This window comes from Misgurnus anguillicaudatus, chromosome 11 (genome assembly GCF_027580225.2).
Source record: "Misgurnus anguillicaudatus chromosome 11, ASM2758022v2, whole genome shotgun sequence".
In the NCBI taxonomy this organism is placed as follows: domain Eukaryota; kingdom Metazoa; phylum Chordata; class Actinopteri; order Cypriniformes; family Cobitidae; genus Misgurnus; species Misgurnus anguillicaudatus.
In genome coordinates this window covers 28,419,936-28,445,069 of record NC_073347.2, presented here as the reverse complement: position 1 = coordinate 28,445,069, position 25,134 = coordinate 28,419,936, and the positions used below count along the sequence as shown (strand labels likewise).

Here is a 25,134-nt window from a genome sequence, read left to right as displayed (position 1 = left end):
AAAACACCTTGTACAGACGTATCTTAACATATATCAGTGCCATTGTTTTGTCGCAAGATACACAGCAGTATTGTTTTTGTAAGTTTTGTATATAAAAAGGACTTAAATGACTTAAAAAGGTCATAAGGTCAAAATCTGACTTTTTCCATGTTTTAAGTGCTATAATGGGGTCTCCAGTGCTTCTATCAACCTAGAAAATGTGAAAAAAATCAACCCCTAACCTTGTTTTGGTAAACCATTTTCTGCAAGCATTTGAAAAATTAGGTCGTTCAGATTACGCCTGTTTTGTGAGGTAGGTAGCGAGTCCAATTACAATAATACCGCCCCTAAATCTGCACTATCCAACCACGGCACTGGCATTTAGTGCAGAGAGAAAGAGAAAAAAATTATTGACAGCAAAATTGAGTTTCAATTATAACAAATCACCATCATTGTGATCATTGTTTGCATTTCATCAGCTCATTTGCATTTTAAAGGACACACCCAAAAACGGCACACTTGCTCAGGCCTAAAAAGTGGCAAATTTAACATGCTATAATAAATTATCTGTGGATTATTTTGAGCCAAAACTTCACATATGAACTCTGGGGACACCAAATATTTATTTTACATCTTTTTAAAAAAATCTTATAATATGACCCCTTTAATATAACTAAGGCCTAGTTCTTGATTGATCTAGACTATATAACAATAAGTCTGAATATATACCTTTAAATCTGAGTATAAATGTAAATCCAAATATATCGTTATAAATCCTTAACGTGGGAATGTAAATCTGAATATATATTAAGATATAGACAGACAGGTTCGCTTATATGATGTACAAAATCGATACGTTTGACCATAAATGCAGGTTAAAAGCGTTAGGAGCACTGTGGTGCAGAGGGCAGTGAACGCGCTGGAGAAAGGACCTGAGCGTGGCAGCGCGCCGCGCGTTCTCGTCCAGACAGCACTGAGCTAGTATTCGAGTATCCCAGTGGGCTTTTCCACTGTCACCAGCCGGTTTATGAAGGGCAGAAAGAGGCAGATACGTGCAGTCGGGCCCTTTTTATTCACAGCTGCTTTACACTCATGAATATTTTAATAGACGATAATCGATAGGGTGTGATTGACGCCACGGGATCAGATCGACGCGACCATGGCATCAGACAGTAAGTAGCCTATCGTATTTGTTTTAAATGAATTAAGAACGCAATATCTGTACCGATCAGAAGAGCATGCATTCAAATATAGTTATGTGCACTGCTACAGTAGATTCTCGTTTTGCGGCACGATTGAGAGGTGCGATGCTTCGTTTTTAACATTCGTGTAATATCATGCGCTTCATCTCCACAATATGAAATGATATAAAGTGACATTTCAGACAGGACGGTTATATACACGCCTGCAGAAATCTTGAGATGTGTTACACAATGCGCGTTCTGCTCTCTGCTGTGCGCATTCACGACTTTATGCGCCTTATATTTCATCACCTAATGGTAAATCAGAATACGTATTGATTAATTAGATGGGCTTTCCCTTCCCATAACATATAGGCTATATAATAAAGATAAAGTAACCTATATAAAACATCTAGTTTTAATGGATATGTTAGCTTCAATGACTGTAAACTTTTGTTTCACATCTATTTTTTAGCAGATCCTTTCTTCTACAGCATAAGGGAGCATTTAGAATTTTCCTTGGAATACAATTTTCTCATTTTAAAGACTTGTTTGTAGAGTTTCACTGTTGACTGTCCCCCCAACGTTGTCCTAAAATAGTTTTTGTAGAAATGTGAAGATAACACTGCTTCAAGGTTGTGGACGCCCTGTTCACTTCACAAATCTTTGTACCTTATTGGTCTAATAGGCCTATGGCTTAAAGAAGCTTCATTAAGTTGGTTTCATTTGCTTTGTTCTTTGATGGCAGCTTGCATGAATTTTTTATTTACTGCTGTCAGCCATGCAGGATTGTAGCTGCCATAGGTAAAAAGTTATATTGTTGATAAACACTCGAGTGAGAACCAAGAACTGGATAAATATTGGTTATTATTTTTCCGACAGTGCTCCGTTGAACCATTTATAATATTGTCTCATGCATATTTTCACATCTGTTGTCATCACCTCTTAAAGCATTTTATGTGATGGTAGCTATCCTCCACTAAGAGTCTCATTTGTCACTGTTTGGACCTCTTCCCCTACAGACACTTATGTTATGCACCAGATGCATCATTTCAAATACAGGCTGTCAGTTCAACCAAATTGAACCATGTAGTCCTCAGAGGATGAGCATTTGATTGAAACCTTCTCTCTTACCTTCTAGTGCAGATAATCTTGTTAGTTAACTTTTCCAGGAATACGTCTTGGTCTGTCCAATGTGTGAGGTTGGTCCAACCCTTTATTTACAGTGTGTCTGACTCACACTGTATACTTGTGTTTCATTTGCCCACCTGTCTTTATAAGTTCACCCGTGAAAGAGGTTCATTTTGCTATCTTAGCACGTGTGTGTATTAAAGGTGGAGACCGAAGGGAAGTATAATCTTTAAATCGAGCACATGCTATGACTTTTTCTGAAAATACACGTCCAGATATTACAGAATAAATATAAGTGCATATCTTTACATTTGTGTGTGTACCTTCATGAATTGGTTTCCAAAAAAGTTTGAATAACTTTAGAGTAATTGTTTTCAGTAAGTGAGAGTCTTTTATTTCTAGATCTTTATCTCTTCTTCATTAACATATAGAAATTTAAGAAAGTACGTTGGACAGGTTTAAATGTTATGAAGATGTTCAGAAGAAAAGAAAACTTTGTCTTGGTCTGTCTAAGTCAAAAGTTTATGTTTAATAACTCTTTCTGTGTAATTCTAATTGATACTCTAGTTTACATGCATGAGACTCTTCTTAGTGCTACAGTTGTGATGATGCTTGTTTGACTTTTTATTTATTTCTTCTTTTTATAGCAAGACATTGGCGATATTATGACAATGAGCATCAGAATAAAGTTATTACTTCTATTAACATATAAAATCAAACTGTCTCAGTTTGTAGTTTATTGGTGTAGCTATCTACAACATACCTTCTTGTAGGTTTATTCACTTACATTTACAAGAATTACAATTAATTTAATTTGATATTTAGTGTGCATTTTAGTGCCTTCTGTAAAAAAACTTAAATTTTTAGCTGATTGTTGTAGGCATTAGGCAGTGGCTCAGTCAGGAAGGAAGTTAGAGCTAAACAGGAAGTTTCTTGAGAAATTAGGAGCCCGGACATCCTGAAACTAATAAACTAATGGGAAAGAGGGAGAATGTGAATAAAGGTTTTACACGTGACTTCAGTCATAGGGAAATAAATTATCTAAAACGTAAGATATGACATATTTAATAATCTCAATGTATCGTTAAAGGCAATACACGTGTAATTAACAATCAAAATTTGCTTTAAATGGGTGTACGTGTAGTTCAATACACTGCATGCTGCAGTTCATGTAAATGTCCAGTAGATGGAGACGTGTTTCTTTATTTAAATAACTGAATATGTTGGCTATATTTGAGTTTGTTCACTTTAGACAGCCTTTTTTGAGTGGGGGGGGGAGGCGATGTACACCTTTAAATGTATATAACTCTGTCATTTTTTTGGTCTAGAAGCCTAATTTTTGTCTAGTTTTAAAGAAGACACTCAAACGTTTTTTACAGAAGTGTCTGGAGGTGAAAATATATTTTTATAGCAGTTTACATTTATTTGTATTAAATAAAAAATGCAATATAGTATTATTTTTAATACATAAAATTATCAAAAAAAATGAGGTTTGCTGTGAGGTTTTGTGCAACTCTTGTCACAAATTAATAAATAATGTAACTGCCTTATTATTACTGCTAAAAGGTTTTGAAATATGAAAACAACATTCTTAGACCTTTTCAACAACATGTCGTGATAGATTAAAATTTACATTAAAAATTTTGATGTAAACTTAGGTGTCCCGTTCAGGAAACAGCGCCAGTTTAAGGGTTAATTAAAAAAACTCACCGCTTTGCCTCAGAAGATATTTAATAACTGTATGGATTATATTCTTATTTAATATATCTCCAATGTTTGACTGAAAGAAACAAGTCATAAATGCCTATGTGGCTTGATGGTGAGTAAAATATGGGCTTATTTTTATTTTTGGGTGAACAATTCCTTTACTGGAAACAATTTTGAAGTTATTACCATTCATTTCTACTGTTTTGTCCGTATTTAGTGTTTTTCTTAACTACACAGTCATACAAATAGTTGAAATATTACACTAATATTAATTCATGACTAATTATTTCTGATATTATTTTTATTATAATGGTAAAATAGTTAAAACGTGTTCTTTCAAATGATATTTTTAGCACATAACAAACCACTTGTGTGCTAAAGAACAGCAAATCCATGGCAACGGGAATTGTGTGTGTTTATATGAAGAAAGCCTCACACAATAAGTCCTCACAGAATGCTTGAGCTGTTTCCAAGGAAACCATCTGGCTCCTGCATCACATTGGTCCATGTGGATGTGTTTTTGTCATCGCTCGGTCACTGAGTTCTAGCATGCACATTTAAAAAAAGATCATTGCCGGCAGGTTTTGAAAAAGGAACTTATGCCATGTGCATGTTAACTCAAAAACTTAAAACCCATGAAACTTATTCCATTAAAAAACTGACCATATTGCTCAGTTTCTCTTTTCACACTTGTTAGTGGTAGCAGTTTTTTCTGCAGTGCCAACTGTGTCCATACAGATGGAAGATGACACAGGGATTTAAGCTGTGTGTGTGTGTGTGTGTGTGTGTGTGTGTGTGTGTGTGTGTGTGTGTGTGTGTGTGTGTGTGCCACCTATTGCTGCATGGGTGATTCTCACGAAAACTTGGTTTTAAAAATGTCAACCATGAAAATGTAAAAATTGCTTAAATTTACTTTTTTTCCCACCAGACATTGAAAAACAAAGTCTGGAGTAAATGGGAACATTAATTTAAAAACTTTTACTTATCATTTAACACTTTTTGTAACATAACTTAAGAAATTAGTCCTAAAAAATCTCATTACCGCAACAGTCAGAAAACATCAACACTGACATATTTTCAAAATGACATGACAAACCTGAAAGAACATAATTTGGAGATTCTGCACATGCATTTAAAATCAAAGTATTATGCTTCTATTAATTAAATTAACATTTAATAAGCATCTGTTGCGGTAATGATAATCAAAATGTCGTGTTAGCATTCTGACAAGACAATATTTCAAATTAACTGTAAAAAAATGATCTTACCTGGTAGCCATCTTGAAGTAACTGGTCCATGTGCTTGGTCACTCAAAATCAAACTTTATTAAAATTCTGTATGTGTGCTTAAACTGTTCTCAAAAAGTGTTGCGGAGGATGAGAACATCAAGCATGGACACATCATTTTCCTAATTTTTCTTCATTATTATTATACATGAATATTCAGTAAATATTTTTTCTGTCATCTAAAGTAGTCTAGCAAAACATCCATTTATTTTTTTTCTTAATATTTTTGTGTTCATTTGATTAAATTACAACATAACGCATGTTCAAACACAGCCGGACACATTGCGGTAATGAGAATTTCAGCAGAAAATGAGATAAAATTTACAATTATAAATTCTTATGTTGAAATAACACATTGTGCAAGGTAGAACACAGTATTGTGTTAATTCTGATGCTTTTTAATGTTACTATATTACACATTTTAAAGCTAAAATCATTAGTGCCGTGCTGTTTCAATGGTTTCGTGAGAATCACCCGCATATTAAATAGTTTAGTATAATAGTGTACTCCAGCCTTTAGTCAAACACGCATATCAAACACACATCCAGAAGCGTCTCTCCTCTTAGACCAAAAAATGTTCACTCTTTTGCAAGTTAATGGTTCATTTTACACTTGAAATATCGCTTCTCTTGTTATAAGGCTGTTGTTATGTAAGCTGAACTTGTAAAGAGAATGTACTGCATTGATAAGTACATCTTAAGTGTCAAGGTTAGTATTTTTTGACATGCCAAATCTGAAAAAACAAAAAACTGAGCATATATGATTCATTAAAGTCTTACTTTTACACAGCTAGTTAATCTAGTGTTTCTTAACCTGTGGGGTGGGACCTTAGCTAACTTCAAAGGGGACCTTACGATGACTTTAAATTATTTAAAACAAGACAAAACAAAATAAATGTTTTATTGGATAGAAATTGTAAGTGTGAGGGACATGCAAGTCAAAATTGTTGAGATTTACTGTGTTAATCTGTTTTGTGTATTGTGACATCCCATGTGTGTCCTCTCTCACCAGTCACTCCCGAAGCGGTTGGCTTTCTGTCAGCAGTGGGCGTCTTCGTCGTTTTGCTGGCCATACTCTTTCTCTTCATCAATAAGAAACTTTGCTTCGCCCGTGTGGGAGGTTTGCCCTGCCTCGAGCAGTACGGTCGCCGCAAACGAAAGGATCGTGCTGGGATACACCAGGGACTGGGTGAGTGTGCCTAATAGTGCTGACAGCTATACTCTGTTGTGTAAATGCAGATTGACAAACAATTAAATCTCATCAATCCAATACAAAGTTAAAAAAGTTGAAAGAATCTTACAAAAACCCTTAATTTGGATTTTACTGCATGATCTTTGATTATATGTATACTCTAAAAAAAAAAATTCAACCAAGCATGGGGTGAAAAAGGGGTAAACCCAGCCGTTTGGTTAAATTATTTCAGGAAAGTTTAAAACAACCCAGCATAGATTAAATTACGACCCAATGAGTTTGTCCCTTTTTGACCCAACGCTGGGTTGAAAATAAACCATATAAAATTGTATGCCAGTAAAATCAACCAATTAAGTGTTTATATTCTGATATGGTTAGCAGGCATTGGTCAGCAGACCTCATCATTTCTGTGTTTTTAACCCTTTGTTTTTATGTGTGATTTTATAAATTAGGATGACAAGTTTGATTGATGTTTTTCTCATAAAATGTAACAATACACTCTGCTGGGTTATTTTAACCCAATGCTGGATAAATATTGGACAGAATACATGTTGGGTTATATTAAATAAACCTATGCTGGGTTGTTTCAATGCAATGCTGGGTTGTTTCAACTAATTGTTTGAGTTAACAACAACCCAGCATAGGTTTATATATAACCCAACATGTGTTCTGTCCAATATTTACCCAGCATTGGATTAAAAATAAATCAGCAGACTTCAGTGGCGGCCGGTGACTTCTTTTTCCGAGGCACTTCATGCGAAGTTCGTCACAACAAGTATGTAGCCCGCCATGTGTGTGGTTTGTAATTTCAAAATATGTGTTCAGTGCTTCGAGAGATCCTGTGAATCACGTGTCTTGTCAAAATAAGTGCCTGCTGCAGACGCATCTAAAGGGTTTATGATAAAAGAGACGCTCACGTTTGCCAGATACTCGCATAATCTCATACCTAATCAGAGTTTACTGTTAAGAGAGTGTCTTGCATGTATTTTGTGAACGTGAGCGTCTCTTTTATCATAAACGGTTTTGACGCGTGTGCAGCAGGCATTTATTTTGACAAAACACTAATGCACATGGTTCACATGATGCAACAAACACATATTTTGAAAACGCAAGCAACACACATGACACTCCGAACACTTATTTTGAATTAGTGCCCCTCGGATGAGCAGTCACAAGCCGCCACTGGCAGACTTCATAGTATGTAATAATAATGTATACAATTACAAACCAAAGTCTTTCTCACAAAAGTGACCCTAAAAATATAATCAGAACCCAAATGGAGGGGTCTTGTATAACCCTAAAATTGGTTTATCTTGTGCTTATTATTTTGTATCATTTTACATGGTGGCCACACATTTTACATGTTTATATTTGACCAAATAATGGGTTAAAACAACCCAGCATTTTGGGGTGAAACAACCCAGCATAGGTTGAATTACAATCCCTTTTTGGCCCAACGCTGGGTTGAAAATAACACAGTATTTTTTCGAGTGTACTTTAATTTGAGTTCAAAATTTTTTATTATGTGTGAAGAAAAACACCACAGAGTGACAAGATATGTGAAACTTTTTTTATATATATATTTACAAAGCAATTACAAACAACATAGGTACAATATAAACTCTTGTTACAAATCTGAAAGAACATGGGGCATAGAAATAAAAAAATAAATAAAAAATAAATAAATATATATATTTATATATATATTTAAAAGGAACAAAATCATAAGGGCAATCAATCAATAAGAATGTTTATAAAAGATGCCAGTTTTGATATGTGAAACTAGCAGAACTATTTAGGAAATTGGTTACCTGAGATGATGGTCAATAATGCACTTTGGCGTATTTATTCGCAGAATACCACAATCGCTTAGAATAAGGCTTTCAAGAGAGCAGTGTATTAAATGATGCTACAGCACTGATATAACATACATTAAAGGTGGAATACGTAGAATTTTTACCACTAGATGGCGGCAAAACACAATAACATCAAATGACGTCGTTTAATGACGCTCTGAAGCAGCGTGGAATTATGGGATTTGTAGTCTTTAACTCAACCGCTGACGGCTATTAATCAGACGCGAACGAGAAATCACGTTGACGGATAAGGTAATCAAGTCTTATAAATGTTGCGTTCGATGACATTGTTATATTTCAATATAAAATGTTATATTTGATGTTCAAAACGAAATTGTTAGTCATAGATGTTACAGTATGAGTTCGAATTCATGTGTTAACACAGCACAGAATTAAGCGTTCAAACTTACAATCTAAAATGATTTTTCACATAATGTTTTGACAGTACAAATCTTATTGTAAGGTTATGATGTTAAATTATGATAGACTGTACAGTACCAAACTCTACTCTATTAGTAAGTGTCTTATTGCTGTACCATACTGCTTGATGTGCATTATATCGTGAAGACGCACTGATTACAGTCTACACACTAATCTTGTGATCGATATAATAGCATAAGATTTTTCAAGAGTTACGAATCAAAACAACTCACCCGTCGAGTAAAACACTAGCAAGATCAGCATCTCTGTCTAGTTAAATGTTTTCGTGAAGCTCTCTCCATCCAGATAATGCAACACCGATATTGATCCTCATTAGTAATCTTAGTCCATAAACAAGTGCGTAGCCTGACAGGCGATAACGCATACTTCCGCATTTGTCCACGACACTGTTGTCATGTGCTTTTTATGTCAGTAAAGGTGTTAACAAAGGGTCACGTGGATATTAACGTCATTGACAGGAGACTGCACTGCCCCGTGTCAATGTTTAGAATGGCAATTTTCTCACGGTTTACAAGTAGTTGAAAACATTAGAGATATTGAGAGTAATCAGTTGGACAAAATATATAACACTGGCCTAGTGGTTTTTGGAGATTTTACTGCAAATATCTTACAAATTGCACCTTTAAAGCACACATAGATACACATCTTTATGGGCTCGGCTGTAACCAATATAGCTATAGATGCAGGAATAAAGAATAAATGCATAAGAATAAATAAATACATTTTTGGCAAACACAAGTAATACGCAGTGACTCACATATGAGTCAACACTGCACTTTTTAATTAAACTAAACAATGTGTGACTCACAAACACACACACAGACACACACAGTGTACACACTGCATGTTGAAGGAAGTGTCATGCTTTGGTATTTCAAAAGCGGCTCCCTTAGCAAACATTCGGTCTGTCTATCCATCCCACAAGAGGTCCTGAATGCGATACAACCCCAGTCTGAATTCAAATGCTGTTGAACTGGCGCAGCTAAAGGTTTATTTTATATTGATGGCTGGTGGTGCAGAAGCTTTAATTGGATTAGTACATTTTCTTTTTTTTAGATGCTGAGCTGGTAAGTGATTGTACGCTGTAGTTTATTCAGGTAGCTCAAGTCAGTTAACTTTAATAACATTTTTGTATATTTGGTGTTTGCCGTGCATCAACAGATTTGATTTATAGTTGCACTACTAAAGTAAATTTAAAGATTTATATTTAACTAGTTGTTGTAAAACAGCAATAACATGAGAGACTTCACTTGATGTTCTGGACAGCTGACAACAGACCTCCGTTTGAGTACACACAAAAAACATCTTTCACATCTGATGGAATGGCTGACGTTCCTAAATCAGGTATCCCAGCATTCTCTGCATGGCTCGCTCAAGTTTCTGACAGCATCTCCAGCGGCTTCCGTAGCCTCCAAAATGGAGCTGTTGACCCTAAGCTGACCGACTCTTCTGATGCTGAGGTAGCTGTGAAAGTTGAGGTGGACTCTAGTGTAGATTTGGGGCAGAAGGTGGAGGATGTTAATGGGTGTGAAGTGGATGTTTCCAGCATGGATTCCCAGGAGAAACTAGAAGCCTTTCGATCCCAACTGGCTTTGCGTAGTCTGGGTAGCAAGTTTGATTCCGACCCCTTTGTTGGACGTCTCGCACCCATCAGTGAGGAGCTAGATGAGGTGGGGAGCATGAGGAGTTTGATGGATTCACGTTGCTCTAATTCTGGTAAGATTTAGGTTAGATGTCACTTAAGGCGTCCGTCTGCTTAATTTTGAGTTTGATTAAAGGGTTTTGGGGTGTGTTATAGTTTTATTCTTGTCAACTGCTTACATGCTACGTGTTTAAAGGAAAACACCACAGTTTTTCGATATTTTACTATGTTCTTACCTCAACTTAGACGAATTAATACATACTTATCTTTTTTCAATGCGTGCACTTAATCTTTGTACAGCGCATCGTGAATGTATTAGCATTTAGCCTAGCCCCATTCATTTCTTAGGATCCAAACAGGAATGAATTTAGAAGCCACCAAACACTTCCATGTTTTCCGTATTTAAAGACTGTTACATGAGTAGTTACACGAGTAAGTATGAACTATATTGTATGGCAGAGGAGCACTTAGTTTGCAGCACTTTGACCTTGGCACACAGTAACATCATCAATATCTTCGCCATACAATATAGTTCTCATTTTTATCCGCTTAAAATTTTATTTGTGCCACCATACTTACTCGTGTAACTATTCATGTAACAGTCTTTAAATTGGGCAAACATGGAAGTGTTTGGTGGCTTCTAAATGTATCCCTGTTTGGATCATAAGGAATGAATGGTGCTAGGCTAAATGCTAACACATTCACGATGCGCTATACAAAGATTAAGTGCACGCATTAAAAAAAAAAGATTGGTATGTATTAATTTGTCTAAGTTGAGGTAAGAACATAGTAAAGTTTGAAAAATGGTGGTGTTTTTTTGTGAAGTACTGGCTTTTTTCAGGGAGAGCAATTGGTGTCTTACTGTTTATTCTTAGTCAATGTATTTTTAATTGGACATTTCTGATCTTATTATGTGCTATATACAGTATATTTGCATGCTGTGCAAAAATTGCTTTGTGGATGTGGGGCGTATGTGCTGGGGAGGCTGTGTTTGTCTACTATGTATTTAATATAGTCTGTAAACTGAAAACGCCCACCCTCCTTAAACAAACAACCGAGTGATTAAATTTACGCACGAACACGCTGCACACACATACACACGTCAAACACACACCTCTGATACTGAGCTTCAGAAGGAGAGATGTGGCAAACATTCAAGACAGAAACCCGAGCGATCGGAACTCTGTTTAAAATGTATTGCTGGTCCTTTGCGCAATTTCTGTACTTTTGAAAATAGGATAAAATAATGAAACTTTGATATTTCTGAAAGGCTTGATTGGACATATTTCTGAGGCTCTTTAAAGGTTTTTTAAAAGGGTTCTTCACAGCCAAAAAAACTAATTTTGGTTTCCCTAACTGTTACTGTTGTGGTTCACAAAGTACACTTTTGAACCCAAAGAGTTCATATTAGGTACTGTGCATATTGGTACCAAATGTAAGCATATCTGTTCGTAAACGCTACATTAAAAAAAAATACTGCCCCAGTGACAGTTTGGGAACATTTCTAACACTTTACGTTTTACTAACGTTATTTTGTGTATTTGGTATAATGTTTAAAAAACACATTATTTTTCACATACCGTACATTTTTGTAGGTCCAGATTTCACTCTCTTCCTGAAACGCACGGATTTGTAAAGCTCTGTGTCCTGATTGGCCAGCTAATCTGTACTTTGTGATTGGTCTGAATACCTCTGACGTCAGCTGAAAAAGTGATGCTCCTTACCATGTTTGAAAGATTTGGTCACAAGGCAATGCTAACAGCTTACAGGCTGTAAGTCAAAGCGGGAGGAATTATAATAATGTCGGTCTTGTCTGCATCACCAAACTGTTGCCTACAATCCGTGTGTTTGTTGTAGTCCAAGAAAAGAGATTTACATTGGAGACGATCATTCGCGTCATTGTTTACTTTGGGGTTTGTACCTTTTGCATATCGTTAACATGTAATAATACCCACCTACACACCACAGGAAATGTAAACTCGTGAATCAGACCATTGGTGCTCTTTAATGTGTAATTTAATATTGAGGGGGTACATCACGACTGTAACGTGACAGTTGCTGTTATGTTGAAATTGGCATTTATTACCATGTACAGAAATCTTATTATATGTATGCCTAGGTAAATACAGTTTTACATTCTACTGCACCTTTAATCTCTTAAGGAGCTTTGGTTTGTCTTTTTTCAGATTTCTACCAGCTTGGGTTTAGGAAGAACCAATAAATATAATAACCAACATTTTTTTAAGAACATGAAGCAGTGTATTTGTCCATGTTTGTGTACAACTGGTTCCAGTTACACAGAATTAAGTATTATGGTGCAAACATAAAACAAATTTGATGTCCACTTATGTGGTCTTAGGAGGTTAAAGAAATGATAATGTGATAATAAAGTGATAATGTCTGTGTCCTATTCCCTGCTAATTAAAAAGCAAGGTCATTTAAAACTTAAACATTTGATTATTATTGTTATTGGTTTATTTATAATCATTATTGGTCATTATAAGAATGATACAAATAATGGTGCGTCACGATCAGTGGTGGCTCGTGACTGCTCATCCGAGGGGCGCTAATTCAAAATAAGTGTTCGGAGTGTTATGTGTGTTGCTTGCGTTTTCAAAATATGTGTTTGTTGCATCATGTGAACCAGGGGCGTAGCCACAAGGGGGCCTGGGTGGGCCTTGGCCCCCTCATTTACATGTCCGGCCCCCTCAGATTTCCAATTGCTTAAAATAAAATAAGAAAATGTTGATTTCTTAGTCTGATTGATAGATTGACCAATCAAAATGCTGCGCGGTAAAATGGAGTTGCCCCCTCATTTTAGGATAGGACCCCCCAAAAATAAAATTCTGGCTACGCCCCTGATGTGAACCATGTGCATCACGTGTTTTGTCAAAATAAGTGCCTGCTGCACAAAACCGCTTATGATAAAAGCTACCCAGTCTCCTGAGGATGCGTATAAATAGCACGAAGTGTAAAACTCGTGCAATACATACGCCAAATTCCACTTTGGCGTGCATATGATACGCAAGTCCTTCCCATTCACTTAAACAGGGCATCTTTTTTGTCGTTTTATTTATTGGTTTCTCAATTTTTTTCTGTTTTTTAAACCATTTTCGCTTGGGTTTAGGGTTAAATTTTAGATTTGCTTAATGAGGTTATTTAATATACAGGTTTCTCCATGTTTTTGTCCATATTTAAGCCATGGTCGCTTGGAGTTGGGGTTAGAGTTGGGGTTTGGGTTAGGATGTCATTTTTATATAACAAAAAGTTGTTCTAACCCTAAACCCAAGCGAAAATGGTAAAAAAAATAGCAAAAAATTTGAGAAACCAATAAATAAAACGACAAAAAAGATGCACCATTTAAGTGAATGGGAAGGACTTGCGTATCATATGCACGCCAAAGTGGAATTTGGCGTATGTATTGCACGAGTTTTACACGAGTTCGTGCTATTTATACGCATCTTCAGGAGACTGGGCTCGATAAAAGAGACGCTCACGTTCACAAAATACATAAAAGACACTCCCTTAACAGTAAACTCTGATTAGACATGAGATTATGCGAGTATCTGGCAAACGCACGCGTCTTTTTTATCACAAACCCTTTAGACCCATCTGCAGCAGGCACTTATTTTGACAAGACACGTGATGCACACAGGATCTCTCAATGCACAGAACGCATATTTTGAAAAAAGGAACCACACACATGATGGGCTCCATACATGCTGTGACGAACTTCGCATCAAGCACCCTCGAAAAAAGAAGTCACTGGCCGCCACTGGTCACGATGCCAAGGAAGAACCATTTTTGGCTAAATGGTTCCATTAACAACCTTGAATTTCTAAAAAACGTTTCCGTTTCAAAAAAGGTTCCTTAAAAGATTATAAAAAGGTATGAAAGAAATTTTTCTTTGTCTGAAAGGTTCATTAAAAAACCAAAAATGGTTCTTCTATGTCATCTCTGTGAAAAACCATTTATATTTAAGAGTGCTTTATTCATGATGTTTACTTGAGGTTATTAACTAGACTAATACAACCAAACTGTTAATGCAAACCATGTAAACTGAATACATTTACAGTACATTTCTACCAACAAGAGCCAGCAAGAAAATTGACACTTCAACATGTCTATGATTGCCGTCCCTTCAAAGCGCCCTGCCGCGCAGGTATCATTTATGCCCGTTTCGTAATGCATTCAATGTGTACACTGAAGAAAGCACTTCAGTCTGAGATACAGGTAACCATGGCAACCTCCTATGCTGCTTCCTGCATAGCCACTTGGTCTGATTTGTTGTGTGTGAGTGAATGGTGTGGTGAAGAATCAGTGAAATGAATGGAAATGCTGCTATAATGGGAACAAAAAGGAGAAGCATACAGAAAGACACTAATTGGGCACTTCACGATGATTAGGTGCATATGGTAGAGTTTGATAAACGTGCCCATTTACACAGTCTAGAGCCATTAAAAGTACCACAGTGTCTGAGTCATCTACACACAGCACTCTTTTTCTCTTTATTCCTTGTGCTAATGACATGCGCAAAAATATCAGTTTGTGTGCCCTGTGCATCTGTTTTTAATAAAGTTTGTACTTTCTAATTAATGACCCTTGCTTGGATATATAAAAATAATCCTACTATTTGTACTGTATTATAATTTAAAACTATGTTAAAGGCTAGTGTGATCCTAAAAGGTTCCTTGTCTGTCAGTTTGGTACCATAAAAAACTTTTTCATTCACAGATTACATCCACAAATGGTTCTTCTATGAGATCACAGCAAAGAACCCCTTTAGCACCTTTATTTACAGTGTAACAGTGTAAAAAACAACTAAAACATGTTAGCAACCACATAGTAGCAATGCCCTACTGCCCCAGCAACTGCCTTGCAAAGCTCTAAAAATAGCTTTGCGTCCAAGTGCATCATGTTGTTTTTCTCTGTTTTGATTTGATGTTAATCTTCTATTGATTTGTGATTTATGTGCAGTGAATAGTTACGGTGATGACGGTGAGATATCCAGTTCATCAGGCAGCGAGGATGAATTGGCGAAGCAGTTTGAGATCTCTGTCTCGCGTTCACAAAGCTTTCGCTCGGGTGTCATGGAGCTCAACGCCCAGAATGCACCAGGGGAACAACACAAATTTAAACGGCTGCTCTCTGACCAAGATGAAGGAAGCACAGAGCCGTCTGACTGCGAAGGTACACACACATGCGCGCACACACACACACACACACACACACACACATACACATTGTTGCTGTATACTGTTCTTCACTCGAATATCATAATGTATGACTGCATGATAAGCATGAGAGCTACACCACACTAAATATTTAACCGTCCTTTAAAGATAACAATGACTTGATGATAAATTGAGGTCAGAGTTGTGGTTTAGAGAGCAGAGGAAGCCTTAATGCAAGATAGTAGATGGTAAACACAACCAATGAAAGAAGATCCCTGTAAAAAATTCAGAGAAAAAGACAAAAACAAAGTACATACTGCACAGTATATTCCAGAATCGATTATGCTTTGTATCACTCTAGTGTGTTTTCCTTATACAGTCCCCTTTGTCTCACTTACTGGGGTTTGTGAAAAATTATGAAACATATCTGCAGTACAAATAAATTTGAATTGAAAATGTTGTTTTTTTCCGGATTTATTCATTCAGCATTATTCTAAGTGCAGCCATTTATATTTGTTATACATTAAATATATAAATTGTTATGCAGATATCGTTAGCTCATTCCCCGTCAGCCTTTTTTAAAAAAAGTTGCAAGCCAGCATTTTTTATGATTTTCACAAAAGTTTCACAAAATGCCTTCCAGGAATTTTTTTTTCTAAATATATAAACATACAAATATATCAAATGAAAGAACTGCTTTCAAACAAACAAACAAAATAAATGGGTAAAAACCGTTTTATCCTATCTTTATTTGTTCTCCTTTATAAACTCTTAGGGTTCTTTAAAAATACCATATTTTGAGCAAAAAGCTGAAATATTGCATTTTTTTTAATGAATTTTGTTATAGATCAGATTCAGAATGAAGGTCAGAGTTTAAAATAGATTTAATTCATTTTTGCATCAGTTGTTTTTGTAAATTGGGTAAGAGCGGAATTACAGATTACCGTAAAAACTCATCAGGAAAGCGTTTTTTGCAGGGAAATGTTTTCTCTTAATTGACGAAATAACTCGTCAATGGCAGGGAAACAGTTAGGTAGTTCCTTACAAAAGGTTTATCATATTTGGGGGTCCTTATATAGTAAAGTTTCAAAATCCTTACTTTAGTTTAGACAATAAAAAATAAAATGTTTAAAAAAATAAACTGACGACTGACAGTTCTTTACGGAACCTAAAATCGTTCTTCTATGGCATCACATTGAAGAACCTTTTTTAAGAGTGTATATAATAATAGTTTTATAATGTTTTTATATGTGACCCTGGACCCCAAAACCAGTCACAAGGGTCAATTTTTTAAATTGAGATGTACACATCAACTGAATAATGAAAATCAATGTGAAAGTCGGCACACCTCTGATCTACTGGCCGTCCTTCAGCGTGATGCCCAGCTGATGCCTGACCAACGATCACCGGCAGAACCCGCTTAATCGCCGCGTAAATCTCCTTATCAGTTTATATGTGTATATATATATATATCTTCCAAGGGTTTTTTTATTTCCTCGGCTAAAAAGCCCGGGGTTTTTTCTCCTAGGGGTTTTTTTCACCCGGGGAGGCAGCCTTCTTGGGCTTAACTTAGCTTCCTCTTCCAGACGTTACATTAGTAATACGCTCGCTTATAATGTTGAGTCATAGACGCAGCAAATTTAACTGCTTATGCTATCGTGTATTATGTTGTGCTATCTGTCGTTTTTCGGTGCTTTTCACTGCTTCTATTAATGTAAAGCTGCTTTGAAACAATTAACTATTTTGAAAAGCGCTATATAAATAAAATTTAATTTAATTTAATTTAATTTAATTTAATTTAATTTAATTTAATTTAATTTAATTTAATTTAATTTAATTTAATTTAATTTAATTTAATTTAATTTAATTTAATTTAATTTAATTTAATTTAATTGAAAGCTGAATAAATAAGCTTTCCATTTATGTATAATTTGTTAGCACAATATTTGGTCAAGATACAACCATTTGAAAATCTGGAAAAAATTTGATGGCGCAAAAAAACTAAATATTGAGAAAATTGCCTCTAAAGTTGTCAAGATGAAGTCATTAGCAACACATATTACTAATAAAAAAAATAATTGTTTAATATATTTACGGTAGGAAATTACAAAAAATCTACATAATATTATATGTATTATATTTAAAAATATTATATTAGTATATATTTACTTAATATGATTTTTGGCATAAAAGCAATGATTTTGACCCATACAATGTATTGTTGGCTATTGCTACAAATATCCCGTTCTGCTTATGACTGGTTTTATGGTCCAGTGTCATATGTTATGAAACATAAATATTAATGCATTAAAATGAAATGATGGATTAATATCTAAACAATGATATATTGCCTTATTAAAGCCTATAAGCATTGCAGAATGTATAAAGCCTTGTATGACTGTATAACGCCTTTAATAAACATATGTAAGTGATGCTGCTTGTCACATCACTTCTAATCTCCCTAATGCTCAGTCAACACCTCTGATTTACTGTAAGTTGTACCGTGTGACATCTGCCAAGAGATGAGAGCTTGTGTCTATTGAGTTCTTTCCTGTAAAAAGCTGCATTTCATGTTAAGTGAATCATAGCGTAAGTTGCCGGGGAAAAGCGTCTTTCTGGTTGCCATGGTAATAGAGTGACTGGACCAGTCCGAAGTTAATTGGCTGCTGTTGTGGAGTAGAACAGTTTGTTCCCTGAATGAGATTTTATTCAGTGAAATTCACAGAGTCACGTAGAGCAAGCACTCGAAGCTTTAAATTACTATCATTATCATCTGTTGAATTTCAGCCCTGAGGACTCTGATTGGTCAGACGAACTTGGTCTATGACGTATGTCAGTAAAACGGGTAAACGTTACCAGTATGTGTTTTACGAAAGTATGTTTATTAAGCAATAAGGGCTTACTGTACATATGTGTACGTGTATGACAGAGATCAAGGTAATCACGTAAAACATGATCTTACATTTATTTTCATTATTTATGACCCTGTCTGTGAAATTCAGGCTAAAGTCAAGTCTTATAATGTAAATAGGAGATGAGAAGCATCTTACTCAGTCAATATCAGTGGCGGCTCGTGACTGCTCTTTTGAGGGGTGCAAATTCAGAATATGTGTTTGGATTGTCATGTGAACCATGTGCATCACTTGTTTTGTCAAAATAAATGCCTGCTGCAAACGCGTCAAAACCGTTTTTCATAAAAGAAACGCTCACGTTCACAAAATACACGCAAGATGCTCCCTTAAAGCAAAACTAAAGAGTTTTTGCTCTTTGCTCCCCCTACAGGTTGGAAGCGGAATTGTCCATTACCACTGTCGTAAATAATTTAGCCTACTGGCTCTGATTGGATTGTAGGTCTGCCGTAAAGCAAGTTTTTTTAGATTTCACTCGAACTACAGGACCGTGACCCGACGGTTGAAAAAGTCTTTAGTGCGGTTTTGGCCGATAGAGGGCTGCAAAGCCAATGTGAAAGTGCCGTTCACCCTGTTTCGAGTGGATGAACGACTGAAACTTTTTTGGAAACGTTATTTTAACGTTACTTTGGTGTTGCTTTAACAATAAACTCTGATTACGCATGAGATTATGCGAACATCTGGCAAACGCGAGCGTCTCTTTTATCATGAACCCTTTGGACGCGTCTGAAGCGGGCACTTGTTTTGACGAGACACGTGATGCACATAGGATCACGCGATGGGCAGAACACATATTTTGAAATAAGGAACCACACACATGACGGGCTACATACATGTTGTGACAAACTAATTTTTTTCTCACCCTGTGTAGAAGCTGAGGGAATCAGTCTACAAGGATTTCAAGATCCTCTCTCATCCAGGCGACGTGCAGGGTCAGAGCCAAGAGACCCCCTATCGCATAGCCCCTTACCTAAGCGACATACCCCCACAGACCCCCTCTCTCTAATGGCCGAGAAGATCTCTATTGGTTCTCAAGCTATAACGGATGATCTGGACGTCCTTCCCAGGAACGAGGGCAGTCGGAGGGGCAGCGGCAGCGTGGGGCGCCAATCATCACATAGAAGTCTGGCATTAGACAATCAGGGTTATGACAACGCTGAAGCAGCAGATAGTTACTCTACATGGAGCCCTGAGGTACTGTGTGTGTGGGTCAGAGCTTACATATTTACATTTACTGTTATGCATTTGGCAGTTGCTTTTATCCAAAGTGACTTACAGTGCATGCAAGCTATACATTTAATCAGTATCTGTTTTAACTGGGAATTGAATGCATATATGCTAATGCAGTTGTGCACCTTTTGAGGTACAGTAATGCCATTTCATTGCTCACATTTCTTAATTGATTTACATTGAGAGACTAATTTAACCAACAATGATGGGTGTCATTCATACTGAAGTCTGATTTGCAGTGTTATTGTTTTAATCCTCCAGTTTTTGTCATTTAATTTAAATTAAATGCATTTATTTATTTTATATTTATGTGAAAATATACACATTTATTTCAACAGCATGAGCATTCTCCATCCCACCCTCTGAGCTCTTCCCCTCACAATATCTCCAAATGCGGTGACCTCATCATTGCCCTCGACTACCAGGCTGACAATCACAGGCTCTTGGTCACCGTGGTAACAGCCCAAGGTATTCCGGACAAGACACGGAGTGGCATGGACTCCTGGCAAGTGCACGTGGTGCTGTTACCTGGGAAACGGCAGCGGCACAAGACAGCCATACAGAAAGGCTCCACCCCGAGGTTCGAACAGACCTTTCGGTTCTCGCATCTAGAACCAGGGGATTTGGGTTCTTCTGTACTTAGGTTCCGTCTGTACGCGCTTGGGAAGATGAACAGAGATAGGATGATGGGAGAAGCCTTGTACAGACTGAGCAGAATGAAACATACAGATCAGCTGGAGATCACGCTGGTGCTGGAACCTCGCAGTAATCTTAAGGTGTGTGTGTTTTTATCAGTGCTCAAGTTTTCAGATTATAACTTATAAAAATTAGATCTGTCTATTAATATACTGTCTATTTCTACATCCTCTCCTTTCTGCAGACATTAGACTCACAGATGTCTTTCAGCACACAGAGCGAAGGTGCTTCCTCAACTCAGTCCATCACCCACTGTGGAAATCCAGAGCTGCTGTTGGGTTTATCATACAACGCCACCACGGGTCGACTGTCTGTAGAGATCATTAAAGGCAGCCACTTTCGTAATTTTGCTGTTAATAGACCTCCAGGTAAACACGTTCACACACAACCAGAACATTGGGTTTAACGCTTTTACAGCCAATTAAAGCACCAGGACTGCAAATGACCTTTTGTAAAGCTCTCTTGATTCAGAGCAAGTGTACATTAAATTTATTTAATATATATTTAATAGAGCTCTTTAGCCAAAACCACACATTTATGTATGTGTGCACACTCATTAAAAAACTCTTTTGAGTGTCATTTCACGCATTATATTGGGTGTTGAGAGCACTGGTCCATCATGCAATCCTCAGGAGTCTTAATCTGTCACAAAGTCATATCTCACAATGATGCTGTCATTGAATGCAGTTTATAGAGCACCTAATCAATCAAAGATAACCAGATTTTCTTTTACACTCCTCTCACGTCACACCCATGAGTCACCCCTGAAGAAAACCACATACACATTTACATACAGAGCAATGCAAACAAAGGCTGTTATGTTATGTTATGTTATGTTATGTTATGTTATGTTATGTTATGTTATGTTATGTTATGTTATGTTATGTTATGTTATGTTATGTTATGTTATGTTATGTTATGTTTTATACTTTACACTATTCATTATGCATAACATCATGTTTATGTTATGTTATATGTTTTTTTACAATACGTTACGCTATGATGCGCTATGTTGCGTTTTATGCCATGTGTCGTGTGTCATGTTATGTTACGCTATGCTATGTTTTATACGTTACATTAATTTTGTTATTTTATGTTATGTTTTATTTACGCTACGCTATTTGTTATGCGTTACATCACATTTCTTTTATGTTATGTTTATGTTATGTTTTACGTTATATGTTGTTATAAGTTATGTTATGTTTTACGTTATATGTTGTTATAAGTTATGTTGTGCTTTGTGTTCTATGTTATTTCACGTTACGTTACGCTATGTTGTGTTATGTTTTATATATTACATTACGTTATTTTATGTTATGTTATGATACGTTACTTTATGTTATTTTATTTTATGTTATGTGATGTTACGTTACGTGTAATGTTGTGTTACGTTGTGTTACATTGTGTTATGTTATGTGTTTTTTATTTTATGCTTTATACGTTACACTACGCTGTTCGTTATGCGTTACATCATGTTTCTGTTATGTTTTACGTTATGTTATATGTTGTTATAAGTTATGTTCTGTTTTGTTATTTTACGTTACGCTATTTTGCGTGATGTTACGTTTTATGCCATGTGTGTCATGTTATGCTATGCTATGCTATGCAATGTTATGTTATGCTATGTTTTACGTGTTACATTACTTTACGTTATTTTATGTTATGTGATGTTACATTACTTTACGTTATTTTATGTTATGTGATGTTACATTACGTGTAATGTTGTGTTACATTGTGGTATGTTATTTTATGTGTTTTTTAATTTATGGTTTATATGTTACGTTATTTGTTATGCGTTACATCATATTTCTTTTATGTTATGTTTATGTTATGTTTTACATTATATGTTGTTATAAGTTATGTGATGTTTTACGTTATATGTTGTTATAAGTTATGTTGTGTTTTGTGTTCTATGTTATTTCATGTTACGTTACGCTATGTTGTGTTATGTAACGTTTTATGCCATGTGTCGTGATGTTATGTTATGTTATGTTATGTGTTATGTTACGTTACGTTACGTTACGTTACGTTACGTGTAATGTTGTGTTACGTTGTGTTGTGTTATGTTATGTGTTTTTTAATTTATGTTTTATATGTTACGTTATTTGTTATGCGTTACATCATATTTTTTTTATTTTATGTTTTATATGTTAAGTTATTTGTTATGCGTTACATCATATCTCTTTTATGTTATGTTTATGTTATGTTTTACGTTATATGTTGTTATAAGTTATGTTGTGTTTTGTGTTCTATGTTATTTCACGTTACGTTACGCTATGTTGTGTTATGTAACGTTTTATGCCATGTGTCGTGATGTTATGTTATGTTATGTTATGTTATGTTATGCTATGCTATGCTATGCTATGCTATGCGTATCATATGTCGCGTCATATCATGTTATTGTTACTGCTATTCACAAACTAACACTGTGTCATTTTAAAGATTTCTCTTTAATTTATCTCTCTCCCAGATACATTTGGCAAGCTCACACTATTGAACTCGATGGGACAAGAGATATCCCGCTGTAAGACATCCATCCGTCGCAGTCAACCGAATCCTGTCTTCAAGGAGACGTTCGTCTTCCAGGTGGCGCTCTTTCAACTCTCTGACGTCACATTAATGGTCTCCATATACAACCGAAAGAACATGAAACGCAAGGAGATGATTGGCTGGGTGTCTCTGGGCCAGAACAGTAGTGGAGAAGAGGAACTTCTTCACTGGCAGGACATGAAGGAAAGTGGAAACCAGCAGGTCTGCCGCTGGCACACCTTACTTGAGTCTTAAAGGAGAGAAAGATAAATCCATTTGATGGAAATATAATCACTTGTACTTTACTGTCTTTGTCTGGGAGGATATTCCTTTAGGAAGAAGACAAATGTTATAAACAATGCCAAATATACCCTTGGCTTGGGATTAAGGTAAAAACAAGCAATGTTAAGCGTATCATGTAAGAATGGTTACGAAGATGAGGCATGCGATTTTAAACAATTTGCGAGAGCATACAAACGCAAACAACACGCATGCCGCCAACATGCCACTTTCCTTAGGACTACTCGACATAGCCCTTATCTGGTATCCAAGAATGACATCACAATTTTGTTTGTAATATTTTTTAGTTTGCAATACACAAACTGCCCGCTTTAACCCCTTGCAGCAACCAATCAAAACAGCACACAACATTATCAGAAACACTGTGATTGTCCCTTCGCAATGTCAAGAATAGAGGTTTGATTTAAAATAATTAAATGTCTTTCTGCTATGATTTTAAGGCTTCAGATAAGACCCATGCCAGTGCCAGTTTAGATGCTATGAGAGATCAAATGTATGAAGAGCAGAGAACTATGTTTGTTAAACTTATGCACTTTCATTTACTTCATTTTACTAATGACACTGAAATAGTTTTTATTACATGCACAAAACATGCTACAATTTACAGTCAAACTAGGCAATGAATAAAATAAATGTATTTGCTCTTTGGATCACATTTAGCTACTTTAATTGTGTAATGACACATGCGTGTTCTTAACAAGCATTAAGCAAATTCGTGATACACAGTTACTAAAAACCTGTGCACGCAACACCATGAAATCCAGAGTCTTTTTCACTGTCCACATGTGCTATAACACCAAACTCTTTTGTATTGCATGTCTGTAATGACGATATGCATATAAAGTGCCTGGTCAATCCTATAGGAGTTTTAATTTTAGCCACCAGTCATATTGGAGGTTAGCATGTAAACAGGAACATTACAGATGCATGGACCTCATCTTCCTTCCTTATGAAATAAATAGTGCCTGTTCTGCATGTTTTAAAATACAAAGTGGTTTTCAAAGATAAATGCATATATTTTTGTCTGTCATTAAAAACATATCCAAGATGCTACTGTTGCTGTCAATTCGTTGTTGTTGTTTTATTATTTCGAATGGTGTTCTTCTTCTTCTTCTGTGTAACAGTGGCTATGCAATGCTCTCGAGGAATCAGATCTGTGAAAATAGATGTCATTCTGCCAACGAAAATATACAATTGACTGTAACCCACCATATGATCACTCATCTGGTGATCAGTCTGTTTGGATCAGACTGTCAGGGTGTCTGAAACTGCCAGGAGAGAGAGTGTGAGTGTGTGTGTTATTTTTCCCACTCTGTAGCCTACTGTTTACTTATGGGAGTGTAAGAATCGCTAATACTCCAAGGGATAATTATTCTTGGAGTTGAGAGGGATACTACAGTTTAAGAGCTTTTAATGTGTCAAATCTTTTAAAAATTTGGGCTGCCAGTGAAAGTCTAATAGACGCCTAACCATAGCCCAGAAATAGATGATGCCTATACGTTTAGAGCAAATAAAAGCAAACACTTTGAACACCTGTTGACTTTGCTTACATGATATACTTCTCCAAGTTATTTTGGCAAAAATGGCATGTAATCAAATTTTATGTTATTTTTGCTGGGTTATGTTATGTTGTTCTTGCTGGGTTCTGACTCAATAAGCTTTGCGCTTTTGCTCTGTGTATTTTTTGTCAAGCATCATTCAATTCTTCTCAAAGCTAAGCTTTACCTTACACTCCAAGCACAACTACACAATGTGCATACAACATCTTTAATACATCCTAATGATATGTTTGCATAAAGGGCAAAAAAACATCAATATATCAACTTCCAAAGTCATTTGTGGCCACAAATGTAATAATAATACTAATATGCTAGAAAATTAT

At 36.0% G+C, this 25,134-nt stretch overlaps 1 protein-coding gene across 3 annotated transcripts; it reads left to right on the top strand.

The window, feature by feature from the left end:
• The first annotated feature begins 860 nt into the window (after positions 1-860).
• syt16 (synaptotagmin XVI) lies at positions 861-24,300 on the top strand. Of its 3 annotated transcripts, none has more exons than XM_055170522.2 (7): positions 861-1,151; positions 6,296-6,472; positions 15,392-15,604; positions 19,369-19,691; positions 20,066-20,503; positions 20,608-20,791; positions 22,894-24,300. In XM_055170522.2, exons 1-7 carry the CDS (start codon positions 1,139-1,141, stop codon positions 23,205-23,207), a joined length of 1,662 nt encoding a protein of 553 aa, XP_055026497.2. In that variant the 5' UTR covers positions 861-1,138; the 3' UTR covers positions 23,208-24,300. The 3 variants fall into 3 exon arrangements, with proteins under 3 accessions (XP_055026497.2, XP_055026496.2, XP_055026495.2); XM_055170521.2 differs by lacking the exons at positions 861-1,151; positions 6,296-6,472 and adding exons at positions 9,683-9,839; positions 10,039-10,488; XM_055170520.2 differs by lacking the exons at positions 861-1,151; positions 6,296-6,472 and adding an exon at positions 9,716-10,488.
• The last annotated feature ends 834 nt before the right edge of the window (positions 24,301-25,134 follow it).

Bases quoted from the DNA above. Each gene is read 5' to 3' on its own strand.
- syt16 (XM_055170520.2), top strand. From the start codon at position 10,026: ATGTTCTGGACAGCTGACAACAGACCTCCGTTTGAGTACACACAAAAA. The intron at 10,489-15,391 runs GTAAGATTTAGG...ATTTATGTGCAG, and splicing joins TTCACGTTGCTCTAATTCTG to TGAATAGTTACGGTGATGAC. The intron at 19,692-20,065 runs GTACTGTGTGTG...TTATTTCAACAG, and splicing joins ACTCTACATGGAGCCCTGAG to CATGAGCATTCTCCATCCCA.